Source organism: Molossus molossus, unplaced genomic scaffold (assembly GCF_014108415.1).
Source record: "Molossus molossus isolate mMolMol1 unplaced genomic scaffold, mMolMol1.p scaffold_m16_p_8, whole genome shotgun sequence".
NCBI classification, from domain to species: Eukaryota; Metazoa; Chordata; class Mammalia; order Chiroptera; family Molossidae; genus Molossus; species Molossus molossus.
The window spans coordinates 107,527,134-107,553,711 of NW_023425402.1; the positions used below are offsets into that span (position 1 = coordinate 107,527,134).

General features: G+C 51.5%; 1 protein-coding gene across 1 annotated transcript in view; it reads right to left on the bottom strand.

Moving 5' to 3' along the window:
• PRKN (parkin RBR E3 ubiquitin protein ligase) overlaps positions 1-26,578 on the bottom strand; it is a 1,054,158-nt gene that overhangs the window by 128,595 nt on the left and 898,985 nt on the right. The window contains exon 9 of the mRNA XM_036249419.1: positions 15,619-15,768. Within this exon, the coding sequence (XP_036105312.1) occupies positions 15,619-15,768 (150 nt within the window). The remainder of the gene's footprint in view (positions 1-15,618; positions 15,769-26,578) is intronic.

The window sequence follows — 26,578 nt, forward strand, 5'->3', positions numbered from 1 at the left end:
CAACCAACTTCTCTCTTGGCCACGGCTGAGGCGCTGTGTGCCAGGCCCAGATCTGGCCTCAAGGCATGGCATGTGCCCCTCCTCCCAGCCCTTTGTCCTGGTCGAAATGGGGACCCGGAGCTGAGTCACCTGCACAGAGGAGGGCAACAGAAGCCTTTGCGGAGCGGGGCTGCCCTCCCTGCTCCAGGCTTTTATGAGAGAGAAATGAGCTTCCATCCATTTGAGCCCCTGCCGTGTGGGCCTCGGTCACACACCATGGGACTAATGTCTGAATAATACAATGGAGGGCACTGCAATCCATTTGGCCGGAGAGAAATGAGGAGACATTTGTCGCTGCTATTACAGCTGCCGAGGACACAAAACATATTATGGGATGGAATCCGCAGGCTGTTTTGTCTTCTACTAGAAAGTCCTTGTCAATCAAGTAGCTCTTTATCTGTTATCTGGCCACAGTCATCAGCAAATGTATTCCTTTGGTCATTTTTAAGAGAATGCCCGTGGACCAGTGAAGCGATATCGGCTGGAGAGGCGGAAAGCCCAGTTCAATTCCATTAAACAAAGAGGAGCCGCACCCTCTCCCATGACAAGCAGTCCAGCAACGAGGGGCTTCTGAGCTGATTCATCAAGTCGTGCAGTCAAGTATAGGGGACCTGGCTGTCCCCAAACCACCCCCAGGAAGGGTCATGGGAGCAGCAGGACTTGCTGAGACATAAGGTTCCTTTAATGACCGGGGAACGAGGTCACCTCCCACAGAAGAAGATGCTTGGGAGATTCGCACAGTGACCTGCCAGACATGCCCGAGCTGGCCGGTGGCCAGGTGCGCAGGGCCACGTGCTCTGGGCCACGCTCCAGCAGGGAGCAGTCCTATTTGCAGAGGGAGGAGAAATGACTGTAGGGCATGTTTCATGCTGGGTATTTTCTTAACTTTCTAGGGTAATTTGCATCCCTGCTGATATCCGTGACATTTAAAATAACGCTCCGGGTATTAAAAGCAAGTGTTTTACCTAAACTGTGCATATTATTGAAGTTCAGTGCTTTTCTGAGAGCTGACGAAAAACAACCTGCAGTTTCTCTAGAACAACAAACGAACAATACACACAGCACCGTGCCCGCCGGACAGCAGCCGTGAGGCCTTGGAGAAATCCGTTCCCTTCACGAGGGGAGGCGTTTCCACGCAGCTCCCTCCGGAAGTTCCAGGTCAACAGATTTAGTCTAACAAAGATCTTCTGTCTTTAATCCTATCGCTCAACGTCTCCCATTGATTATTGCTCCCGCACGTTGCAATGATACAATCCTGCTTCTACAAAAGCCCAGCGGTGGCTCCGCACGAAGGCGTCTTCCGGAGGCTGGCCGCGACTGGGGTTCACTCTGTCCCCAAGAACAGCCCTCTTCCGAGCGGAGCTTCGCTTCCCGCCCCCCCGCGCAGGTAAAACCGTTGACGCGAGCGGCCTAGAGAAGGCGACGTCAGCGTGCTGTCTCTTCTAGGGGGCGTCTGTCCCGAGCCCTGCACATTCTCTGAAAACCCAGCAAGTAAAAGTCCATCTTATTTATGCAAAAGAATAACGGAGAAGCTGGCTGCGCTTGGTATTTCTGCTTTTCCTGCTTCCTCCGGGTACCGGTGGGCAGGCTCACACACAGGGCCGGCTCCGGGTTCCGAGGGGCAGCCGGGACTGGGAGCCAGTGCCTTGCTTAAGGCGTCTCCAGGGAGAGGTGACATTCCGTAAGGGGAGTGGACTCTGCCGTGGAGGTGGCCTCAGAAGAGCTCATGAAGACCTTTGAACGATGGCCCTGTCAGCGTCACACCAACACCTTGAGAGGAACTGGGGGGGAAAATCACTAGACACTGAAATCTCAGATGGTCGCTGCGCGGACGACACCCACAGGCTTTGTGACGACCGTGTGTCAGGAACAATATGATTTCTTCCTAAGAGGGTGGCAAGCGGCGGGAAGAACACTGCTATCTTTTCGGAGGGGAAGTCGGGGGGCCCTTGGTGAATGACTCCCCACAGCACATCAGACAGTGTGGCCTCGCTCCAGGGACGCCTTGCTTGCCCGCTTCTGCGGACCCTGGTTCAAGAGTGGGCAGACGGGCGAGGCTGACCCCTCTGGCCTGGGCCTGGCCGATGGGCTCACCATCTTCCTTACTTGATATTTTTCTTCTCCTTGAAATATATTCTCAAAAAAAAAAGTTAACCGGAAGACATAATCTGATTCTCACGACCCCAGTATGAACTTGGAAGTGGACAGGTGGACAAAGGCCATGTGCCAGGCTCGGGGGGCTCTGCCAGGTGTCCCTCTGATGGGGGGAGTCAGATCAGACCCGGGCTTCACTCCTTTCTGGCTGAAGAAGCAAAGGAGACAGTTTGAGGAGGTCCCCGGGCAGAATCCGGGGGGCTGGACCACAGCACAGAGGAGGAGGGGGTTGACTGCATTTCCCAGCAGCCAAGGAACGCGTTTCTGATCCGTCTCGACCCCCACGCGGCCAGGAGGGAGCCACTGGTCTGCACCCAGGATAAGCCCTGTCCCCGAGAGAACCGGTGTGGAATTCAGAGGCCTGGCCTCTTCCCACGGAAAGTCTGAAACAGTGAGAAACGCCCGTCGCCCCGGTACTGAGTGGCTGTTTCGTTTGGGCCACACCAAACTCTAAATGTCACTGAAAATAGGTATAAACAAGAACAGGCAGATAAACAAAATACACGGCAAGAATATTTCCCTAGAATACAGGCATGTACAGAGTACCACAGGAATATATTTTTCTATAATTTAGGAACAACTCCACCTGCGTGCCACACACATTTTTAAAACATGCATCATTTGACGGTTCAGTCAGGGGCACTGACTTCTTTTCCCTTAGACCTCCAGAAAATGACAACAGCCAACACGACAATACCCATCCGGTGTGAATGAATGAATCAGAATTATACCTACTTTTTTTTTTTTTGTCAGATCAGCCAAAAATATATTTTTTGGTGTGCCACAGAATTTTGGGAATCAGTTTATGTGTGCCAGGAGATGGAAAAGGTTGGAAATCATTGCTTTAAACTATTTAAAAATTAGATGAAAATGGAAATCCACCTATTTGCATTCAGTTCAATGCCTTTGGTGCCACGTTTCATAGGACTTACTTTGAGAAAGTGAATTAGATTTCCCAGCAGACTTCACTCCCATTTCTCCTAAATGTGTCACTCAGCTAAATCAGTGTGACAGGAGTGTGTGCCCGTGCAAATTCAATGCTTGAAAGAATGCCCAGTGCCCCCCGCATGCCCAGCTCCTTCCAGGACACAAGCCTTGGCCTCTGCCCAGGACACAGAAGCCTGCGTCCTTTTCCGTAGTCTAGCCTGAAGGACACGCTATGTCTGAAATGGTATAAAATCCTACCTCATTTAATTACTCGTCACCTTGCTTTTATTTATTTATATTTTAATAATTTTTTTTTCATTATTGAATTTGGAGAGAGAGGAAGGGAGAGGGAGAGAGAGATAGAAACATCGATGAGAGAGAACATTGACTGGCTGCCTCCTGCATGCCCCCAGCTAAGGATCGGGCCCACAACCTGGGCATGTGCCCTGACTGGGAATTGAACTGGCGACCTCTTGGTGCATGGGTTGATGGTCAACCACTGAGCCACACTGGCCAGGTGTATTATTATTATTATTATTATTATTTTTAATCCTCACCCGAGGACATTTTTCCATTTTTTGTTCAGATAGAGTGGGAGGAAGAGAGAGGAACAGAGAGAGAGAGAGAAACATCGACGTGAAAGGGACACATCGAGTGGCTGCCACCCGCACGACCAACCAGGGCCAGGGACAAACTGCAACCGAGGTACGCGCCCTTGGCGGGAACCGAACCCGAGTTTCTCTAGACCGCAGGCTGACGCTCTAACCGCTGAGCCAAACCGGCCAGGGCCAGGTGTATTTATTTATCTATTTTTAAATCCTCACCTGAGGGTATTTATCTTCAGATAGAGTGTGAGGGAGGGAGGGAGAGAGAGAAACATTGATGTGAGAGGGGCACATCGACTGGCTGCCTCCCGCATGACCAGACCAGGGCTGGGGACCACACCACAACCAAGGTGCGTGCCCTTGACCAGAATCAAACCCATGGCTCTTTGGTCCTTGGCCCGGCCGATGCTCTAACTGCTGAGCCAAGCTGGGCAGGGCTTGCTATTATTTTTAACAAATAACATTACTAGCTTTTTTTAAATGTAAGAAGTTTCATTTAAAAAGTAGCTCAAACTAAGATTGTCCCCTATGTTTTAAAAAGTAGAAGTAATAACTCTGTATATTTAGAAAGCTCAAACATCATAGAAAGTTATGAACTGAGGGGTGGGAGGCTCCTTCCCTACCTCCCCACTCTATCCTAAGGCAACGCGTTACTTTAATTCTGCCCGGAAAGTAGTTTATATATTTATGAGTATCGACTTCCTTTCTTGCACTCAATTTTCTATATTAAAACTCGCTGCACAGCACACAGAATGGCCTTATTCTTTTAAACAGGGTATTGTGTTTTATTGTGTAGACACGTAAAAAAAAAAAGCACTTAATCACTATGATAATGTTGAAAATTTGATCGTTTTCAAATTTGTATCTATTACAAAATCGTGCTACAATGAATATCCTCCACAAATACCTCGACCATAAGATCTGTAAGGTCTGATTCCAGCTGGGTCCCATTGCTATTTTACCTACAGGGGCAGGGGTCAGACAGAGAGCTCTGTTTGGCCGGCAGTCTGAAAATGAATAGAGTCGGGGCTACGGGCAGGACTTGATGAGCCCCCAGAGAAACAGGTGAGCTGGACCAGCCCACTGGGGTTCCACGGAGGGCACAGAGCTGTGGTGCAGAGGGCTGGGCCTCGGGGGCGGACGGAGAAGATTGAATGACTTGAAATCATCAAATTTATTTTTGGAGACAAGGTAATTTTAATGACTCGACAGTACAAATGCAGTTTAAAGTGAGTCTCAGACCTTTTATTGTTTATGAGTGACGAAAGTCAGTGAGTCTGCCTGACTTCTGACCCAGGGAGAGGAAGGGTTACTTCAGCTGACTGCATTTGAGAAGAAACGGGAGAAACAACATGTGGTCTCTCCATACGATGGAATATTACTCAGCTGTGCAAAGGAATGAAGTTCTGAGACGTGCTACCACTTGGATGAACCTTGGAAACATGATGCTAAGTGAAAAGAGCCAGTCACAAAGACCCATATATTCTCTGGCTCCATGTATATAAAATTTCTAGCAGAGGCAAATGCAGAGAGACAGGAAGTCGGTTAGAGGTTACCGGAGGCTGGAGGGAATGGATAACTAGTTACTGCCTATTGGGTCCAGAGTTTCTGTTGAGGGCGAAAAAAAAAATTAGAAATAGTGGTGATGGTTAGTCAACATTATGAATGTATTTAACGTCATTGAATTGTATACTTGAAATGGTTATAAATGGAAAACTCTGTTATATATATTTTCCACAATAAATAAAACAACCGGTATCAAAAGGGGGGGATGAGAGAACAAACCACGTTGCTCTGATGACCCCACCCCACAACCCCGAGAGTAGATGCGACAAGCCCGGAGGGTGTAACGAGGGAGTGGGCGGGAACGAGCCGGCTCAGATCCACGGGCCATTTCCTGGAGGCAGCGCGCAGGGAGGAGCGATGGAAGCCACCACCCAGCCGAGGACATGGGGGACCAGCACCCCGCGGGGGCTGCCGCCAGCAGGAAGTCTAAGGAGGAGGAGAGCCAGAGGCGGGTCAGAGGAGAACAGGACGGGTGTGTGGAGGCTGCTGCCCCTGACCACACAAGGGTGTGCAGGGGAAGTAATCAGCATGAGATGGAGCGCAACTCTGTCCCTGGAACTGCCGATGGCCTCTGGGAAGGGCGGGGAGAGAGATGCCACTCAGAACCCGGCTCGGGGGACGCCAGCAGGCAGCCTGGGAGAGCACCCTGTTCTGCTCGCTGCTGTCCTTGCGCTGTAGCAGTCCTGACAGGGCGGAGAACAGGGACACCGATCTCACCCCACGACTGCTTGGTCATCATCGCTCTGTCCGCGCAGTGAACGTTTTGGGAGGTTGACACCTACGTGAAAACATCCTTATATCATTTATCCTATGAAGTAAAACAGTCTCTCATGTTCATTTACTAGGGACCATTTGAAGAGACGTTACTAACCACCCGTGATCATAAAATTTCATCCTATCTTTTCTATGGATCTTAAATCTATCAAATTATATATCAATAGCAGTTTGAGAAATAAAAAGATTTCACTATAAAACTATGCTGTCTCACAAATATACCTAAGACAAAGGCGGCATATGATTTTTTAAATGTTGTTTTTCATTGATTTTTTACAGATAGAGGAAGAGAGACTGATAGAAACATGGAAGTGAGAGAGAAGCATCAATCGTCTGCCTCGTGCACCGCCCTCTGCTGGGGATTGAGCCCGAAACCTGGGCGGGTGCCCTGACCGGAAACTGAACCGGGACCTCTCTGTCCATGGGACGACACCCAATCCACCGAGCCACACCGGCCAGGCTATAACTTTCTTTTTTCTTTATTGACTGTTAGAGAGAGAGGAAGGGAGAGGGAGAGAGAGATAGAAACATTGATGAGAAAGAACATTGATTGGCTGCCTCCTGCATGCCCCCCACTGGGGATCAGGCCCACAACCTGGGCATGTGCCCTGACCAGAAATAGAACCGGTGACCTCTTGGTGCAGGGGTCAGTGCTGAACCACTGAGCCACACCGGCCGGCTTATAATTTGTTTTGTTTTTGTTTGTTTGTTTTATTGGTATGTGCCCCCAGCGGGAACCGAACCCGGGACTCTCTGGTCCGTAGGCCGATGCTCCAACCGCTGAGCCGAACCGGCCAGGGCCTGTACTGTGTTTTAAGTCATGTATTATGAGTTCTCTACGAGGAGGGAAGCTCTGTGGGCCTGTGCTGCCACCAGCTCGCAGTGACGGTGCTGCGCTGGCTGATCAACACCGTGCAGGAAACAGCGCGATGCGGTGCCCAGGCCGTTCCACGGGACTCCTGTCCCCTAAGACGCCACGCGGAGGCAGGCCTGCTCTGAGAGTCAGGAACGCCCGCTGCGGCGTGCTGCGTGCGCAGGCAAATGCACGTTTGTCTCGGAAAGCTCGAGTCCCGCAGCGAACCCCGCTTCCCTGGCCTCTCCAGCTCTTTCATCCCGGATGTCTGGCCCGTCTCTGCTCCCTCCACCCTCCTGGGAACATCCCCAGGAGCCCGGCTGCAGGAGTCTCCCTTTGAACACCGCTGGGCTGTTTTATTTTTGACTTAGATAATTCCTTTACTTTTGGAAAGATTTTTCTTCTCAGGCAGAGCTGCAGAGGTCCAAGCGCCCGTCTCTGAGACAGGAAACCCTGAGTTTGCAAATGCTGCTCCTTTGGGGGCTGGCCTGGTCCTTCCCCAGCCTCGCGCTGTCCGGTAGCATTTGCTGTGATTGTGATGAGAATATGCTCCCTCCTTGCTGTTCCGCCCAAGAAGCCGCACGTGGCCAGCGGGCGCTGGACCTGGGGCTACTGCGGCTGAAGAAGCACATTTTTATTTTATTTAAATAGCCACATGTGGCACGTGGCTACCATCCTGGATAGAGCATGAGATAGAAGCAGGATCCCACGGATGCACAGACAGGATGTGATCTTCAGCAGAAGTCTGTCTTCTGAAATGCTCCCATAGCGTGGGAGCTCAAGAGACTTCTCCATTCAACTGGCCACGATGCTGATTTTCCAACACAGGTTCAAAGAGATGGAGCTTACTGGCCACGATGCTCATTTTCCAACACATGGTTCAAAGAGACGGAGCTTACCGGCCACGATGCTGATTTTCCAACACATGGTTCAAAGAGACGGAGCTTACCGCTTTGAAAGAGTACAACTGCTTTGTAGTGCCCTTTATTTGGACAAAAATGAGCTAAAGGTTAGTGGAATGGACGGGGATTTGCGTTGTTAGAAAATATATATTTCTATTTCAAACCGCAGAACTCTTTCTAGGAACATTTGTCCATTGAGAGATGCTTTTCAGAGGAATGGCTCACTCAATTTGCACTTTTGTGGACGGTTTCCTTAATTAAAATAAATACAAAGCTTTCTATCTCTGCACCCCAAGCCATCTCGCATGCAGAGCGTTTAGTGAGACTGATTTCCATTCTGCAAATGAGCCAATCTTAGAGCCTAGATTTTTGGACATGACAAATAACACGGAATGCATATTTTTGACATTTCATAACATTAACTTTCTTTTCAAAATACCTTCTCGTAAATAACATCTTGCGTATCAAAGAGCAATGCATCAGCGAGATAGGATTCCGCTTTCTGTGTTGGACAGGCCAGGCGCCTGAGGTCCCCCCGCAGCTCAGTTAGTGCTGACAAACCCCATGGCTCCCAGGGAAAACACCGGTTCTTTCTCGTGCCTCTGGGCGCATCACGATTAAACCACCCACGTTCGGAGCCTACATTCTAATCGCCCGTCTTTTTTAAGAAAAGGGAGGAGTCAATACAGTTTTCAAAATACTTCATGTAATTTAAGTAAATTACGCATATTTATAAAATTAAAATCTCTTTAAAGAACAGAAAAAGCTTTTCCTTGTATCATTAAATATTGACCATGTGCTTGTTTTCTATTTCTGAGCTGCACATAATGAAAAAAAGGGCTCCCCATCTACTGATGAATTTTTACACTCGATAAGTAGTTATGTCTTTAGTGAGAGAGTGTCTATGCCCTGGACAGGTTGCCTCAGCGGTTAGAGCGTCAGCCCGCGGACCAGAGTCCCGGGTTTGGTTCCCGCTAAGGGCACGTACCTCGGTTGCAGTTTGTTCCCGGTACCAGATGGGGCCGTGTGGGTGGCAGCCAGTCGATGTGTCTCTCTCACATCAATGTTTCTCTCTATCTTTTCCTCCCTCTCTCTCCCCTACTCTATCTGAAGATAAATGCAGGAAAGAAAAAAAAAAAAAAAGGTCCTCAGGTAAAGATAAAAAAAAAGAAGGGTTGAAAATGCCACACACTGAACTAAAATCTTCAATGATATCTCAATGCTATTGTTAGAAGTAGTTCAGGATCACCATGTGCAACAGAAATGCCCTTGCAAAGAGCAGGTGTCCCCCATACCGGTGTAGGTCTGGATCCGGGGTGATGGGGCCGGTGTGACTGTCGATCCGACACCTCTGAGACCCTCCTCCAGGAGCACCATGGCGGGGACACGCTTGGTTAAGAGGCCGGTGTGAGCAACCGCCCCATGCTGGTGCCTCCCTCACCGCAAAGCGGCCTGGGAGCTGCTCTCGGTATTTTCTAAAGGACAGTAACCACCCAGCCTTCAGAAATTCTGCTCCATTTCCTTAACCAACAGCCAGTAATATGATTTTTAAAAAATATTTGTTTTTTTCAGTTGTTAAATCTTGTCCTCGATTTCTCATTTAAAACAGAAAACTCTTCATCCAATTACTCGAATTATTGTACGAGATTATCTCCCGGATTTATCATATCCCCAAACACCAGCACGTGAGAGAACGATGTTTTATTTACAGGAAATTCACAGCGGCTGGTTGCCGTAGCTCCTGTGCTCCCAGGTCAGTGAGTATAATGTATTCCACACTCCGCTGCTGTCTCCCAGTGTTCAAAAGTCAACTCTTTGCTTCGCGTCATAAAAGTTAGTGAGACAGTTCTGATGAAAAGCAGTAAGCCCGAGAAGAGGGTCATGCGTACCATGAACTCCTCAGGAAATCAATTAATACTTTTACGAGTGGTAGTAAATATGTTCAAAGGTTGGCAGAGAGGGAGGCAATTTGCTCCCCAAATATATTCTCCACGGACTTCTGTCCATCACTGTAAAAATGGCCTGTGCTCTGGCAAAGCTACAATCCCGTTGCTCCCAAGACCGCGACGTGTGCATATCAGGATGTGCGAAGCCCTTTATGCGGCCGTGCGGCCTTTTACGGGACATGTCAACTCTAACTGGGTCTGTCCTTCCAGGTTCCTAGTGGGATGTCTGTGGGTCTCTGGTCTTAGTATATTGTGGTATTTGGAAATATGTATTATGTGAGCAAGTAACACCCTGTCTATTGTATAAGTACACGAAGGTGTTTAAATCTTTTTTGAAGACGTTTTTCTTGAGGCAAGGGAAGCGATTCTAATATTGGATAAATAATCATTAATATTTGAAAATGAAAGTGGTAGTGCTTTCATATTACTTCAACACTGTTAAAATTCATTCGTTCGTTCGTTCGTTCATTCATTCAGTGAAAGTCCAACCCCCAGCACATGACTTTAATGAAGACCAGATTATAAAAACTGAGGACAGAAATGTAACGACAGGACACAAGTGTAGCACTTTGACTTGTCTGGAGATGAAGCACCATTTCCCACCCATCCTGGGAGGTGGTACTTTATCTGAAATAATTCTTCATGATCACACATCTACCAGACCTTCCCTGGATGGACCGACATTATCATTTAAATAGGCATCTGCCTTCACCGATGAGCTCGCTCACACTACTCTCGGGGTAGCAGTTAAGCCTAGAGACATAGAGAGCATGGGATCAGGTGATTTGATTTCCAGTGGACAGGCCCAGATGCTTGAATAAGAGACTCATGAATACTAGCCTGAGCACCCATTTTAAAGAGGCCAAAGACAATCGAAATGCTGAAGTCGGTTTCTTCGGATGCAAGCTACATACAACAGCAGTCATGGATGTGTGGGGGCCTCCAGGCGTGGGTGGGGCCTGTGAGCAGAGCAGAGCCCTCCAAGCCTGATGCTCATGTGTGGGCGTGTCTGTTCCGAAAACGTGAGTCTACAGGACTCTCACAACGACTTCTAAGGCTTAACATTTAAATTCTGCAAGTGACAGGGAATTCGGTTGTTACCCTTTTAGGTATGAGATCGATTTTTTACGCCAAGCATTTTGCGGATACCCACATGATAATAGCTGTACATTCTGGATCTGTTAATAGTTGAGGAACAGTTAAGCTCAGGTGGATTTGCAGGCATCTTACAGGAAAGCTCTAAGTTATAGCCTGAGAACCCCCGAAGTTAATGGGAGAGGGCTTCTCCCACGTCCAGGACCCTGTGATTGTCCCGTAGCTTTGCTGTTAATGACTCTCCTCAACCCCATGCCTCCCCGAGGATCCATTTTGCAGCTGGTTGTCCATGGCGTTAGAGAAAATACTGAGCAGAGATTCCTCTTCCTCTGACTTCTACTTACTGGGACCTGTTCTGCCACGGAAACCATGAATCAACCACGATTCCTTACACACAATGGCTTTCCATGACCATCCTTGAACCCAGAAAAGATTGACAGCTGACAGGAATGTACAAATCACAGATGAATGGCACAAGTCAGAAGGAGGGGATGAGAAAGAAGGAAAACAGAGAAGGTAGCAAATGAGCTTCAAGATCCATTTCACGAATGGCCGGCGTGTCTGCTCCAGCGAGCCCACCACCGTGGCTCGAGGCTCCGTGGCCGTCAGCGCCCAGAGGAAAACGCTTTGAGAGGCACCATCCACAATGTCCTCAGGACAACTTCGGGACGAGCCCAAGAGCTCTCGTTGCTCAGATCAGCCTGGAGGGGCCCCCATGGTCCTCCCAGACCAGCCCATTGGCTGTCCTGAGCCACACGCGTCAGATCCGCCGGAGAGCGAGCGCGTACCAACGCGAGGCGTGGTGCCCACGGACTCTGCAGGAAGAACACGTCCTTGAAGCGCTGAAGCAGCGAGGCCGCTACCGATCCCCTGCTCTGGACCTGGCTGGATCCAGGGGCATATTCTAGAGTATTTGGAAGGGAGGCTCAAACAAATGTGCTGTAAATAATTTTCCTTGACTGTTGGGCCTTTTAGGTGAGCTTTTGATAAATACGAAGCTTTTGATCAAGGAAATATATACGTAAACCCAGACACCGTTCTAAGCATTGTAGATCTACTGTGTCATTTAAATTCGTCACAGTCTTATCCCGTGTTACCGTATTTACCCTATTTTAAAGACGAGGAAACAGAGGCATGAACATTATCAATACTAGTAGCCGGTGAAGTCAGGATTTGACCTTAAAGACATCCCACCCAATCTCCTTCTTAACCGCTACAGACCCCTCAAGGCATCCGAGTTGGGTTAACATCCTTGGTGAAAGTTGAGGATCTGAAGGAAAGCGGAGATGAGAAGGTCAATTTCTTCCTGCCGAGAGGTCAAAGCAGTAAGAATCGATGCCCGAGGAGTGTGCAGGCTGGGGCAGCACAGAGCATGTTTCAGAAACTCATTCTCTGTGTCCTTCTCTCAGCCTCTTCACGGGGCGCAGTGTGCTGGCTCACAGTCTGCCTGCGGATCACCTGACACTCTTTCCTGCGAGATGGAGCCCCCTTGCCCCCCCTGGAGGGCGGGCTGGATCCAGACCCTCAGTCTAACGAGGCAGCAGAAGGCGGTGTGCGACCTTGGGGATCAGGTCACACCAGGCCCTGCGGCTTCCTCTTTGCTCTCTCGGACCCCTTGTTTCAGGTCGCTTAGCCGCCATCCTGGGGACGAACAGCTGAAGACGCAGCCACACGGTGAGGAACCTTGGCCTTTGGCCAACACCCAAGAGAAACCGATGTCTTTTTTGTCAATGGGCTGCTACCTGGACCCCAAAGATGCCCCTTTGGAATACTGATTATTTTAAGCTGGTTATTTTCAAGACACAAACGACTCTGTAAGAACCTCTGACTTTCCCCCTAAATGCTGGAGAGAATTAGATGGAGGACCTGCTCCAGGAAGCGGACAGCCACACGGATAACTAGGGAACTTTTTGATCAAAGTCTTTTCTGGGTCTCATTGTTACAGATGCCGGGTGAATAGCTTCACCAAATGCCCGCTTTTCCATCTCTGTGTGAATGTCCTTCCTCCTCTTTGAAATCCGAAACCACTACCCCCATCTCGCTCCTTAGCTCCAGGGAGTATAACAGCCACCTTCCTGACCTTCCTGGGGCCACACTGTCGTGGACCCCTGCCCGTCCACGCACAATTAAATCAGGTTATTTTCTCCTGCTAATCTGTCTCATGTCCATCTGATTATTAGATTCGACAGAGCTGAGAAGGATAAGAAATTTTCCCCTCCCCTCCAAGCCCAGCTTGACTGCCACTTAGGGGAGACCCCAAGCCAGAACCCCCAGCTATGTCACTCATGGGTCCTTCACTCTGAGAAACTATGTGATAACACATGTCTATTGGTTACACGGTTAAAATGTGGGGTTATTTGCTACACCCGGAGAGAGAACTAATGTACCAACTGGCAGGCATACCCCTCAAAACAACGAAACAGGACAAATCAAAATAAAATAAAACTCATTACCAGCATTTCCAAAGGATGAAGGAACATGTGATATCCGCCTTTCGGTAAGGGCTGCCCCCAAACTCTCTGAGCTCAAAGATATAAAAGCAATTCCATTCCCTTCCAGTGTCTTTTCCCATGATTTGGAGCGTATATATGTGCTACTTACTTATGATGTCACGTAGTGTGCAAAAGGAATGATGAAGGAATTGAACACCTAAACATGACATAAAACCTTGAGTTTTTTAAAGCCAGGTGAACAACTGACTGCAGAAGATGGGCCAGAAAAACTCCCCACCATATAAAGAAAGTTGAGATTTTTTAAAAAGATTTAGAATTTATTTTTAGAGAGAGAGGAAGGGCGAGAGAAACATTGATGTGAGAGGGGAACGTGGATCAGCGGCCTCCTGCACGCCCCCTGCCGGGGATGGAGCCGGCATCCTGGCCAGTGCTCCGACTGGGAATCGGACCAGCAGCCCCTTGGTGCACGGGACGGCACCCGACCAACTGAGCCACACCAGCCGGGGCCAAAGCTAAGCTCTTCAAGTCCAGCTTTAGAGAATGAAACAACAGTAGGCAGAAGCATGCAATTTAGCCGTGAGCTAAAAATGACTGTAACTCGCTTTGAAAGGAAATATTTGCTAATATTCTGATCCCGGAATTTGGCTGCCTGCTTGGGGCACACACCACCGGCACAGACTACAGTCAGTGCTGACAACTGCCTGCCTGGGGCACGCACCACCGGCGCACACTAGTCAGTGGTGCCGACTGCCTGGTGGGGCACGCACCACCCGTGCAGACTACAGTCAGTGGTGCCGACTGCCTGATGGGGCACGCACCACCGGCGCAGACTGGTCAGTGGTGCCGACTGCCTGGGGCACGCACCACCGGCGCAGACTAGTCAGTGGTGCCGACTGCCTGCCTGGGGCACGCACCACCGGCGCAGACTGGTCACTGGTGCCGACTGCCTGGGGCACGCACCACCGGCACAGACTAGTCAGTGGTGCCGACTGCCTGCCTGGGGCACGCACCACCGGCGCAGACTGGTCACTGGTGCCGACCGCGGCTGGAAGGAGGAGCCGACAGCCCTAATTTCTCAGGCTAGCACACTCCTTCCACACATGCTGTCGCGGTTACTAGCCCAGCGGTGTTTCTTTCCCCTTGGGAGCCATGGCGTCTGGTTATTTTTCAACTTCCACCGCATGACAGATAGACAGCTCTACACAGGGCGACAGATGCCGACTGCTGCGCAGGTGACTCCCAGTGCCCTGCCCCACATCAGGCCTGGGTGACACGCCGCTGCCACCATGCTCCTGCCTTCACAGGGCCCCTTGTGTGGCAATTAAAAAAAAAAGTTTTCCCATCAAAACTCAATAGCATTTTACACGCAGATACACTTTCTTCCTTTTCTGGCCTGTGTGAAATCCAAAAATCCAATGCCAGGGGTATGACCCACTTGTCCTTTCAATGATCATCCAGGATGCCTGTCGCCTCTGGGTACCCGTCCCTCGCCCCTTGGCAGCTCGTGGCCAGACTCGCCGCGGGCCGTCCAGGTCGTGCCGGCGGACCTCCTGGAACGAGCATGTCCCGCGTTTCCTACTCCACTTCCCGCAGAGACACCATTGGTTGGGCTCGTCTCTACTTCCAATGATTTTCACGACACAGGAGCATTTCAAGCTTTCCACATTAATCTTCATTTAATTTCCTGAACTACTTAGGCAACAGCATTGTTAAGACATCACTGATGGGGAGTCTCTTCCCCTTTCTCCACGCCCATCAACTTAAAGCCAGCTCACAAGAAATCATCGATTTTTGCTCTGAATCAGCTGAGCACTGGAAGAGATGTTCAAAAGACTGGTCTAGTGGTTTGCCCCGTCTTCGAACAAACACTGAGAACCAACCTTCCCTCCCCTCCAAAATAGAAATCAATCGATCAATCTATCATCTATCTATCTATCTATCTATCTATCTATCTATCTATCTATCTATCTATCTATCTATCATCTATCTATCTGTCTATCTAATCTATTGCAATCATATATCTGCCTGTCCATCCGTCTGTCTGTCTATCTATCTATCTATCTATCTATCTATCTAATCTATTACAATCATGTATCTGTCTGTCCATCCGTCTATGTATCTATCCATCCATCTATCCATCCATCACATCTGGAACCCTACATAAGAGTTTTTACCTGCGTTTTCTTATGCATCAGTTAAAAGATGTCTGAATCCAAGTGAAAACAGAACACGCATGTAATCCCAGCAGTCTGCCAAAGCAGATAAACACACACAAAACTGACACCGGGGTGCCACGGTACTCACCCCGCAGCCCAGGCCGCCGCCCCCTTCGCAGGTGACCTTCCTCTGCTGTGGTTCCGGAAGCAGCCCGGCCCCGCAGCCCGGGCTGGGGCACAGCACGCCCCCCATCTGCAGCACGCACTCCTCAGCGCCATAGTGCTGGTACCGGTTGTACTGCAGAGACACAAGGAGTTTTGACAGTGACGACCCCTCTCCTGAGATGCTTCAGGCAACATGCCAATGGTGCAGTGTGGGTTTTCTCGTTAATCCATTTCAGTCAAAAATGAGGCAGGGTAGATGAGGTGAGGTCCGATGTCTTCTCCCAGTCCCAACTGGGAAAGCAGACAAGTGAGGTGTTTATTTTTTGTACTTCTATTTTTTATTTATTTTTATCCTCATCAGAGGACATTTTTGCATTTATCTTCAGATAGAGCAGGAGGGAGAGAGGGAGGAAGAGAGAGAGAAACATCAGTATGAGAGATACACAGCGACAGGCTGCCACCCACACGACCCCAACGGGGGCTGGGGACTGAACCCAGGACTCCCTGGTCCATGGGCCGATGCTCTAATCGCTGAGTTGTACTTCTAGAACTCTGTGCTCAGAAAAGAGATTTTGCAACTTTTTTTTTTTTTAAATACTACCTCCATCAACTTCATTTCACAGTGTTACTTTGTACACATTTTAGGGAATGTACCTACACGTTTCAAGTTATGGACACTTACGATGCATCATTAGCAATCTCACCAGGTAGGGTGTTTTCATGGCTCCTTCAGGAGTCCACTGGGTTTTAGTATTAGTCTTAATCTGTCGTTATTGCTGGCAGATTACAGATCTCCCCCTCTGCCCCCCAGCCCCTCCTCCCCACTCCGCCCCCACTGCCCCGGCCTTCGCTGCACTGTTGTTTGTGTCCGTCGGTCGTGCATGTAAGTTCTTCGGTGTGTCCCCCCCCCCCCCCGCGCCCCTTCCCTCTGAGGTTCCTCAGTCTGTTCCCTGCTTCCTTGTGTCTGGATCTGTTTTGTCCCTCAGTGTATTCTGTTCATCAGATTCCACACATAGTGAGCTCATGGGGTATAACACCATTTAGAAACCAGGCCCCACTATTCCACTCTGTGGTCACTGTTGGAGCCACGTGGCGCCCTGAGCGTGTTCGGCTTGGTGAGGAACTGACCGATGATGACAAGGACACCCCTCTCCCCTCATCACTGCTCTATGCTAAAGGCACGCTTTCCTGCCCCCGGCTGGGCGCCGTGGATGGTCCCGGCCCGCAGCACAGCGCGGAGGTCCTCCCCGGTGCAGCTCTAGGTTCTCGTTCTCCTCGCGTCATCAGATCACAGTCCCCTCCAAAGTGGGATCAAGTCAGATGCATCAGCTCAGCTATTCATTAGGGAAAACCACTTGGTGCCACACACGGCTGTGGCCACCAGGGATCCGCAGTGAGCAGGACAGACGTGTCTGTGCTCATCCACAAGGCTGACAACCAGTCCTGAGGGATTAGACTGCTTGGTGTGTCAGCTGGATAGTGGGAAGGAGAATGGCAACCGAGAGGAGCTAGATTCCAGGGGACATGGGACCACAATGTGGACAGGTGGCTAGTGAGTTAGGAACACCTTCCAGAAAGGCGTGTGGAAACAGACACTCGAGGTCAGAAGATTAGGAAGACAAGCCAGTGGCCACCGAGGGGATGAGCATCCCAGGCCAACGCTCCAGCTCTGAAGGTCCAGAGGCCACAATGTGCTGGCTCGTCCGAGGGGCAGCGAAGAGGCCGGGCGGCCGAGCAGAGGGACGGGGTGGGGACGTGGACGATGGAGTCTGAGAGTTGAGAAGGATCGGGGAGGCAGAGGCCCCCAAAGGCCATTGCAGGAGCTCTGGCTGTTTATTCGGAGAGACGGGAACCTCTGGAGACTTGGAGTTGTGGAGTGACATGATTTGAGTAATCTTTCTAAGACAGCCATATGGCTGATGTGTTCAGAGGGACTCTTGGGGACACGGATGAAAGCAGAATGCAGAGAAGCAGGTGGGAGGTTACTTCAGTGACCCGCCTGAGGGGTGGTGGCGCCTGGGACCGGAGAGGCAGGGCTGCGGGTGGGCATCAGTGCTGGGTTCTGGATGTATTTCAAAGGTAGAAATGACAACATTTTAAAGCATATTTTAGGCAGAGAGAAAAAGAGTCAAGCATGAGCGTAATGATTTCCCCCAAGAACACAGAAGGACAGAGACAGAGAGAATATTACCGAACTGGGAACACTGCAAGAAGAAAGGTGTGGTTGTGCGCGCGTGTGTGTGTGTGTGTGAAGTCGGGGAAGGGAATCTGTGCTCACATTCAGTTCGATAGATAGTGTGGTAAAGACCAGGGGAGCGGGGAGTGAGGTGGAGGCAGTCAGGGGGGATATCTATAATACTTTCAACTATAAAGATAAATTTAAACAAACGCTGTGTGGCGCATTGGCTGTATGAGTTTGGAGTTTCGGAGAACGTGTGGGCTACAGGTACAGGTTTAGAAGTCATGGGTTCATGCAGAGCTGGGAAGAAAAGGGTTGGGGTCAGGCCTACTATCCTCTTTCTTATTTCTCCTTCTTCTTCTTCTTTTTAATCCACACCCGAAGATATTCTTTCCATTGCTTTTTAGATAAAATGGAAGTGAGGAGAGAGAGAAACATCGATGTGAGAGAGACACACTGATTGGCTGCCTCTTGCACGACCCCAACCAGGGCCAAGGGTCAAACCTGCAACCGAGGTACATCCCTTGACCAGGAATCAAATCTGTGACCCTTCAGTTCTCAAGTTGACACTCTCACCGCTGAGCCAAACTACTATCCATACAGCCAGGGCTACTATCCATTTTCTTATTTTCTGGCCTCGGGAGAGAAAGCAAGCTGACTTTGTCAAATCCCCTGTACACATGCTGGTGGTACATCCCTCCGTACATGGAATACCGGCAGCAGGGAATGCCTGGGCTCAGACTGCTGATGGCAGGCACTGGAATGTGCGAATTTCTGAGAAGAGGCCTCTGCCCAACCACAAGCTCTGCGGTTACCTAGTGAGGAAATGAAGGCATTTCCGCACCGCCAACCATGAGCCAGTTCATGTAATCGAGCGATTTCACGTCAGCGATCACTTCCTGACCTGCCCAGAGGCCCTGTTCACCAAATCTCGCCTGGAGGACACACCGATGTGCCAAGAAAGGACCCTGGAGCCGTGTTAAACACCCCGAGGAGGCGACGGCTGCCTGTGACGAAGCTGGATGGGATGGGGTCCAGGGTGGTCCAGTCCCCTGCGACCTCACTCCGCACCCCACCTTTCACGTTCGCGCGTCTCTTGAACTCAGCACGATACCGTGTCCGTAGTCGGTACACAGCAGCTGCGGAATGAACGAATGGACTCTAAACCCACCAAGGGGCAGTTACAGAACTCAATACGATAGTCAGTGGCAAGGGTCGTCCTAACAGAGTGAGAAAAGGTGGTTTTACGTCCACACATTGCTCTTCTAGTTTAGACAAATGGCTCTTAACGAACTGGCTATTTTCTGATCTGATGACAGATTCTATTTAATTTGGTTCAGCAGTTTTTCTGCTATGACAATAGGTTTGGTCCAGAAAGATGTTAAGCTGTGGACAAGTCCAACAACGCTTTAGAGATGCTTGCTGCCGGCCTTCCTGTGGCCCGGATACGGACGGAGCTTGTACGTCTGTGCGCCTCTCTGTTCACCAGCAAAGTAATTGATAAGAAATGACCTTGTTACATGAATCCTACTCATGACACACTGAGGAACCTCTGAGCATGCAGTTCCTTTTCTAAAGGAGGGTAAATACTAGTGACTTTTTATGATTAAAAAGTACACACAGTATCTGAAATAAAATCTATGCCTACGGACTGCATCACTTTGAACACTGTCAAGTTTATGAGGAAAACATTGGACCTAGGGCCAGTAACGTGTCGGCAGTCACAGAACGCCTCACACCCTCAGGAAGTAATTCAGATAGGTGGTTCACATCTGTCCTGAGCAGAGACCCTTCCTCAGTCCTCTCAAGATGTGGCCACAGTCCCCGAGGCTCCCTTCGGCCAGGTGCTGGCACCGAGAGAGTCCCGTTATATTCTTAGCGGAGAGGGTGGCGAACTCGTGCTAACAGAGCAACATGTCTCCGTTCAGGAGTGTTAATGGATATAGCCGTACTAAAGTCAGAAATGAGCCCCCCGTGGTGAAAAGGAACCAACGATGACCTGTTGTCTTATTTCCAAGGGCTTTTTTAAACTCATCACCATGAGATAGCATTTTAGAAACAAAACTTGCTTGAAGGAATGTGACCCGTTCGTCCTGTGGACTTGGTCTCTGCAGAACCCACCCTCGGGTGAGCTCCTGTTGACCTGGTCCCTGAGGAACCCACCCTCAGGTGAGCTCCTGTGGACCCGGTCCCGGCGGAACCCACCCTCGGGTGAGCTCCTGTGGACCCGGTCCCAGCGGAACCCACCCTCAGGTGAGCTCAGGAGTCGTGGCTTGTCTGGAGGTCGCCGTGTGCTGTCTGCCCGGCAGCGGGTGTGCCTGTGGCTGTGCCAGTCTGTCAGCACCTCCTGCCACTAAGCTGCTCAGGCTCCTCTGGAAACGAGTCCGCACGTTCCTAGACACCTTCCGTGACGTGGATTATCCCCAGACAGGCCACCGCGATAGTTCAGAGCTGACAACGTAACAGTTGCAAAACATTTGGAAAATAAATGTTAATATTAACAAGGCATTCTACTCTGTATCTAAGGAAAAACATTAAAAAAATTCCTCCCAGATTTTATCAGAATATAGTGACAACACCTTCTGTTAGTTTCATGTGACCTACTTAGGTAAAAATCTCAATTCTTTCCTATGGTTTGTATTTTATTTATTTGGGGAGTAAATTATTTGGTCTGTGTCTGTCTGTGTGTGTGTGTGTGTGTGTGTGTGTGTGTGCGCGCGCGCGTGTGTGCGCGCTCACGGATTCTCCTAAGAACAGGGAATATTGATTTTAAAGTATAAAATTCATTGATGTTCCAATAAACTCATCCTTTAAGGATCCAAACACTGAGTCGCAGGCAGGTGCAATGGAACGGACGTTGTGTTTTGGGATCTGCAGGTCGTTACAAAGACTTGGGCTGGGCAAAGTAACGTTCTGTGATGTCACGGGTCTGAGTGCCACGTGGGCCAGTCTGGCTGGCCCCTGACTGCCTGGTAAGGAGGGATGTCCCCTGCAGGAGGGGCCAGGCTGGGAAGGCACTGTCCCTAAATACCCCACCACTGGGAAACCTCTCCAAAGGCCTGTCCCGGGGAGGGCGCCGGCCGCTGCGTCGTGATGTTCGCGTCACATGCTGTCATAAGAAAGGAGAGCGAGGGGGATCCAACGTCAAGCTGCGAGAGATCTGCCGTGCGGGTCCTGGGGACAGCCAGGTCTGAGGAAACCGTCGAATGTCCCGTCCGAATGAGTCAGCTCATCAGCACGCGGAGCTGGGTGCCAGCCTGGCGGGCCCGCCCAGAGCAGGAGAGGCTGTTTCTGTTCCGCCGCAGAATTTTCCAGAGGTCCTTCGGGGCACTCAGGTCCAGCTGCCAAAGCAACCCCTTCAAGGCAAGGGCCTGGCTCGCGTGCCCCTAAACTCTGGCTTCGGGAAGTCTTAGCACAGGCAGCTGGATTCCTGCCCTGCGTCCCGGCTCTTAGTCCCCGCAGGAGGAGAGGAACCCTGCTCGGAGACACTGGTCACGATGGCTACCCGGCCCCCGCGGGTCATTCGCCATCACCCAGGGCAGGACCCGGTGAGGCCACCCAGTCACGAAGAGGTGCGGTCCTCGGCTGAACTGCACACGGGCCGGACACCCCCGTCCTGCCTGGAATGTGGGCCGAGGTCTGAAAGACACCCGCTCCCCAGCACCCAGCTGCCTTCGCTTTCTTCCCCCCTTTATTACAAAACAAACAAACAAAACTTCAGCTCACTCTTCCTCGGTCATCTTTTGGAAACGAAAGCCAACCAGTTTATTATAGCACTTCTTCTTTGGATTAAAAATAGCTAAAATAACCTTCTAGGCCGGCCGGTGTGGCTCCGTGGATTGAGCCTTGCCCCACGGTCTGAGAGGTCCTGGTTCTATCGCCCCTCAGGGCACGTGCCGGGTCGGGGGCTTGATCCCCGGCAGGGGGTGCGCAGGAGGCAGCCGATCGATGTTTCTCAATCACATCGATGTTTCTCTCTCCCTTCTTCTCTCTCTAAAAAGCCAATAAAAGCATGTTTTTGTTTTGTTTATTTAAAAAATAGCCTTCTAGAGAAATGAAAACTTCTAATTAATTGATCTCCCCTCACTATGCAGAGGATGCCCTATTTCCCATATGTATTAGATTTCTTTTAAACTCTTTAAATTCTCAGAAATCTTTGTCTTCTATTCTTCATTTCCAGGCAGTTAGCTCCGGGGGCATTGGTGACAGCCTCCTCTGGGTGCTGGCCACAGGGCCGTTTGCATTCTCTGTCCTGTTCTAATGCTTTCTTCACGCTGGGTGGGGGGCATCGAGGACGGGGTCACTGGGCTGGAGAAGGGCTGCCGCTTGCTTGTCGCATGGCAACACGGTCCCTCGGACAGCTGCCATCAAATGCACGGGGCAGCCGACCAAACGGCGACTCAAATATAATCGCAGCAACAGCCTATTGCAGTTCATGAGGGTTCTTCAGACGTTCGGGTGTCAGGATGCCGACCAGAGTGTGATTTCCAGCGGGGCGGGGTCTTCCGGAAAGGAGGGCAGAAGCGGCTGGCCTCCTGCCCTCTGCGGGCGGTGGCAGCGCCTGGCAGGGTGGGCGCATCTACGAGAGCGGGCGCCTGCCGACTGTGTCCACGCAGCTCCCTTTACCGTGGGCGCGAGCTCAGTCTCCTGGACGCTTTGCCAACAGGACCTCTGGGCACATGCTCCTGGGGGCACCCAGCAGAGGGCAAGGCCGTGTGCGGGGACCGATCACTGCAGGCACTGTGGCCCCTGGAGGAGCTGTTGGCTCCCAGCCCGAGAGGCTGCCCGGAGAGCACGGTGCTCGCCTGGGACTCAGCGAGGGTGCCTGCTCCCCGCGTGCCCCCCCCCCAAGCTGCGGGCACTGTGGTCCCTGGAGGGGCTGTTGGCCCCCAGCCCGAGAGGCTGCCCAGAGAGCACGGTGCTCGCCTGGGACTCAGCGAGGGTGCCTGCTCCCCGCGTGCCCCCCCCGGCACACTGCGGGCACTGTGGTCCCTGGAGGGGCTGTTGGCCCCAAGCCCGAGAGGCTGCCCAGAAGCACGGTGCTCGTCTGGGACTCAGCGAGGGTGCCTGCTCCCCGCGTGCTCCCCCAGACACGCTGCGGGCACTGTGGTGCCTGGCGGGGCTGTTGGCCCCCAGCCCGAGAGGCTGCCCGGAGAGCACGGTGCTCGCCTGGGACTCAGCGAGGGTGTCTGCTCCCCGCGTGCCCCCCCCCGACACGCTGCCTTCCCGGCTCTCCCTTCTGCTCCTTCTCGGGGGCTGGGCACCGACCCCGCGGTCACCCTGCTGCTTTCCGGGCGACTCCGCGGCACGTGGCGGGGAAGACGGGCGTCCCCTGTCCGCAGCCGTGAGGGAGGCTTTGGCCTGAGGCCCCGAAGTGGGCTCGTTCCGCTGCGCAGCTAGTGAGCTGACTGGAAACCCGACGACCCAAGTAACTGAAGAAATTATGTTCTGGGGGATGCCAGATGGCTGTCCAGCCACAGCTGACTTGGAGATGGACACGCCTGTGCCCCAAAGGAAGCATCTGCAGGGAAGGCTGAATCGGTTTTTTCATGCCGAGACACACCTGAGGTGACAACAGCCAGGTGAGGTGACGGCAGCCAGGTGAGGTGACAGCAGCCAGGTGAGGTGATGGCAGCCAGGTGGTTGGGCTGTGCCCCGACTTCCCTCCAAAGACCATCAGTATGCTCCCATCGTGCGTCGCATCCTTACTTTCTTCTGGGACTCAAGCCTCCCCTGTCACTCCTATCCCCACACCCTCATTCCTTGGCGGGTCTCTATTTCCCCACGCAGCCTCCCTTCCCCTAAAGCCTTTCCCTGTTCCCCAGAACTCCTGCTCCATGATGAACAAACCCCCATACAAGCAGCCTTTGCAGGGGGTTCTCTGCCGCTTCTGAGTTCCTGAGCTGGTCTCTCTCCAGCCCGCTTACATGAAGCTGCTTTTAGCTTCAGGTCAAACACCTGACGGCCACAGGCGGAGCTGTTGTCTCCTGGCTCCTCACTGATGTCCCCGAATGATCACTCTCCTCTCCTGAAAACCCCACCCCACTGCTCCTTCGAGACTTGCGCCATCTGGCTACACCCTCTCCGCGTCCTCATCGCTGCCTCCCGCCATGGACACAGGTGGGAAATCCTCATTCTTGGAAGATCCAGCTCCTGGTTCATGGTCTCCATCTCTGCTGCAATTCTTGTCATCACTCTGGGGACTGAACTCCTGTGTAAAGAAGCCGTCCACCATCCATCCACCTGTTCTTTCAGTTCTGTAACCTTCCCATGTTTGGGGACCTTTTTTTCCTTAAATCCTTCTGTTACAGTTACTCCCTGAGCCATGTCATCTTGAGACATTGTACCACCTTTGAAAGATCGACACCAAATGTGTCTCTTTCCAAAACCCATCTCCTACTTTCCCTCTCCTGGTCTCTTGCTTAAACAATGTACGGACATTGTTTACATTCTCCCACTTCCCCCAGACTTCTCGTGAACTAACCCGACACTTTCTCTCTGGCCACGGGCCCTCGCCAACGTGACTTCCTTTCTGGTCCGACAGAGATTCCATTATCTCCCGCCAGAAGCACTCTCCGGGCAGCCCCGGGCAATGGACCCCTCCGGCCCCGGCCGTCTGACTACGGCGGCAAACCCGGGCCTGGAAAACGGCCTCCTTCCCTGTAAGGCTCCCTGTAGCCAGCTGCTGAATAAGACTACACACTGTTTCTTTGTCTCAAATTTCTGACTGCAAACTCCAAAGGGGCACTTGCGGCTTCCTCATGGCTGCTCTGCTTCTCGAGTCGCGTGTTTTCTCTTCTCTGTCCCCAAAGTGCTCACACCCACCCCTTCCCCCCTCCCCCCCGACACTTCCTTCATATTCACTGACAAGACAGAAGTCATGGAAGGTGTATTCACTCCTCCAGTAAATGTGCCCTAGGCATCTCCTTGTGGAGGAGGAACAGCAGGGAAACGTGTCTGTCTGCACGGGGCCCCCACGGGCCAACCCCCCTCCACCACAGCTGACACACCCCTGCCCTGCTCCCCCTCTTCCAGTCGGTGACCCCCCTTCTGTGAAGGGCCAGCAACTCCATCTTGGCCCTGGACCCGAACCCTCACCGTCTGACGTCCTCCCCTTCTGCGGCGACAGCACCTTGTCCTGAAGCGACAAGGACTCTGTCTCTGTCGGACTGTTTCAGGGAGCAGGGACACGTTCTAGGCTCCTGGTCGTTAGAGGACCCTCCTGCTATCGCTGCGTTTCTCTCCCTTTTCAAACAAAGCTTCTAGCAGGCACTGACCGCCTCTTCTGTTGAATCGTCACCCCGTACCACTCGGGCGGTCTCCAGGCCCGCCACCGACACTGCTCCTTGCGGTCCCCGATGATCTTCACGCCGCCACGTGACTTCACCCCTCCGCTCCTCAACAGGGTTCATCGCGAACAACCGTTTCTTCTTCCAGGACGTGCTTCCCTTCCTGGCTCCCACAGTACTGACGTCTGGGCTTTCCGTGAGACCCCCCGGGTCTCCTTCGCTGGCTGCCACCTTTTCACCCAGTTCCCACGTGTTGGTGCTCCTTAGGGTTCAATCACGGCCCCTCAACTGCCATGAACCCCAAATATCATCTGCATGCCAGGGACTCCAAATGTACCCTCCGTCTCTGACCCGACACCCGTGTCCACCGAGCTCCCGCTCACCTTGCCAACCCTCCTGACCTTCGCAGTGCTTCACGCCTACCACACAGGTTCGGAATTGAACCCCGACCCCGCGTCTCCATCCTCACCTTCCTGCCATCCTCCCCATCTCAGGAAGACAGAGCTGTAGGACTCCTTCGCTTCTCTGACCCACCGCCAATCAGTCACCAAGACTTCAAGTCCACCTCTGAATGCTCACTTCCAATGGAAGTTGCTCTGCCAACCATCTTCCTCTGGACCACGTCCATATTCCAACAAGATGGACTTTCTTAATGTGTAATTTGGATATTTCCAGCTTCCCGCTTAAAATGTCAAGGGTTTCCCCTTGAAGCTAGAATAGAATCCTAACTCTTGACCCTGACCTACACGGTCTAGGTGGCCTTCATCTTTCTTCGCTGTCCCTCTTGCTCATATTCCAGCCACGTTGATGTTAGTTAGTGGCTGGAATAAAGTAAGCTCTGCACCAACCCGGGGCCACTGAGCACGTGCTCCCCTCTGCTTGGGATGTCCCCCCAGCCCGCCCCTGGATCCTGGCTCACTCAGTAGTCGGTGTCCTCTCAACCTTTATGGTGCAGGGTTCCTGACCCCTTATCTAGAGTAGGTTACATCTCAGTCGCTGTTTGCGTCCACCTTAGCATGTTGCATGACCTGTGCCTGCGGCTTCCCTGTTTACCATTTTATCCAACCCTAGCATGATGACACCCCAAGAAGATATTCACAGTAATTGTTGAATGAGCGGTTATTTCCTACAGTTATGGCGACTGAACGAAGGTGGAGGAGGCTGGGACAAGGGCAGGTGCTTCGGAAACAATTCTTCCGCAGACTCCACACTGTGGACGTACGGTTATCACCCCTGTTTTCTTTAGGGCTCAGCTAGAACATGAGCTTTGCTCACCTACGACGTGAGCATCTTTGCCGAGTACTTTGGACCTGGCGGGGATGAAAGATGCTTTGTGAATGTCAATTGTAAACACAAATCAGAGTTCGGGCCATGAAGCTAAAGTAAATGTGCTATTTTAAATTCCACGGTGTTTTCATTGCATTTTTATTTTCGGGAGGTAATGATTTATAGTGTTTAGTGATTTATTTTTAATC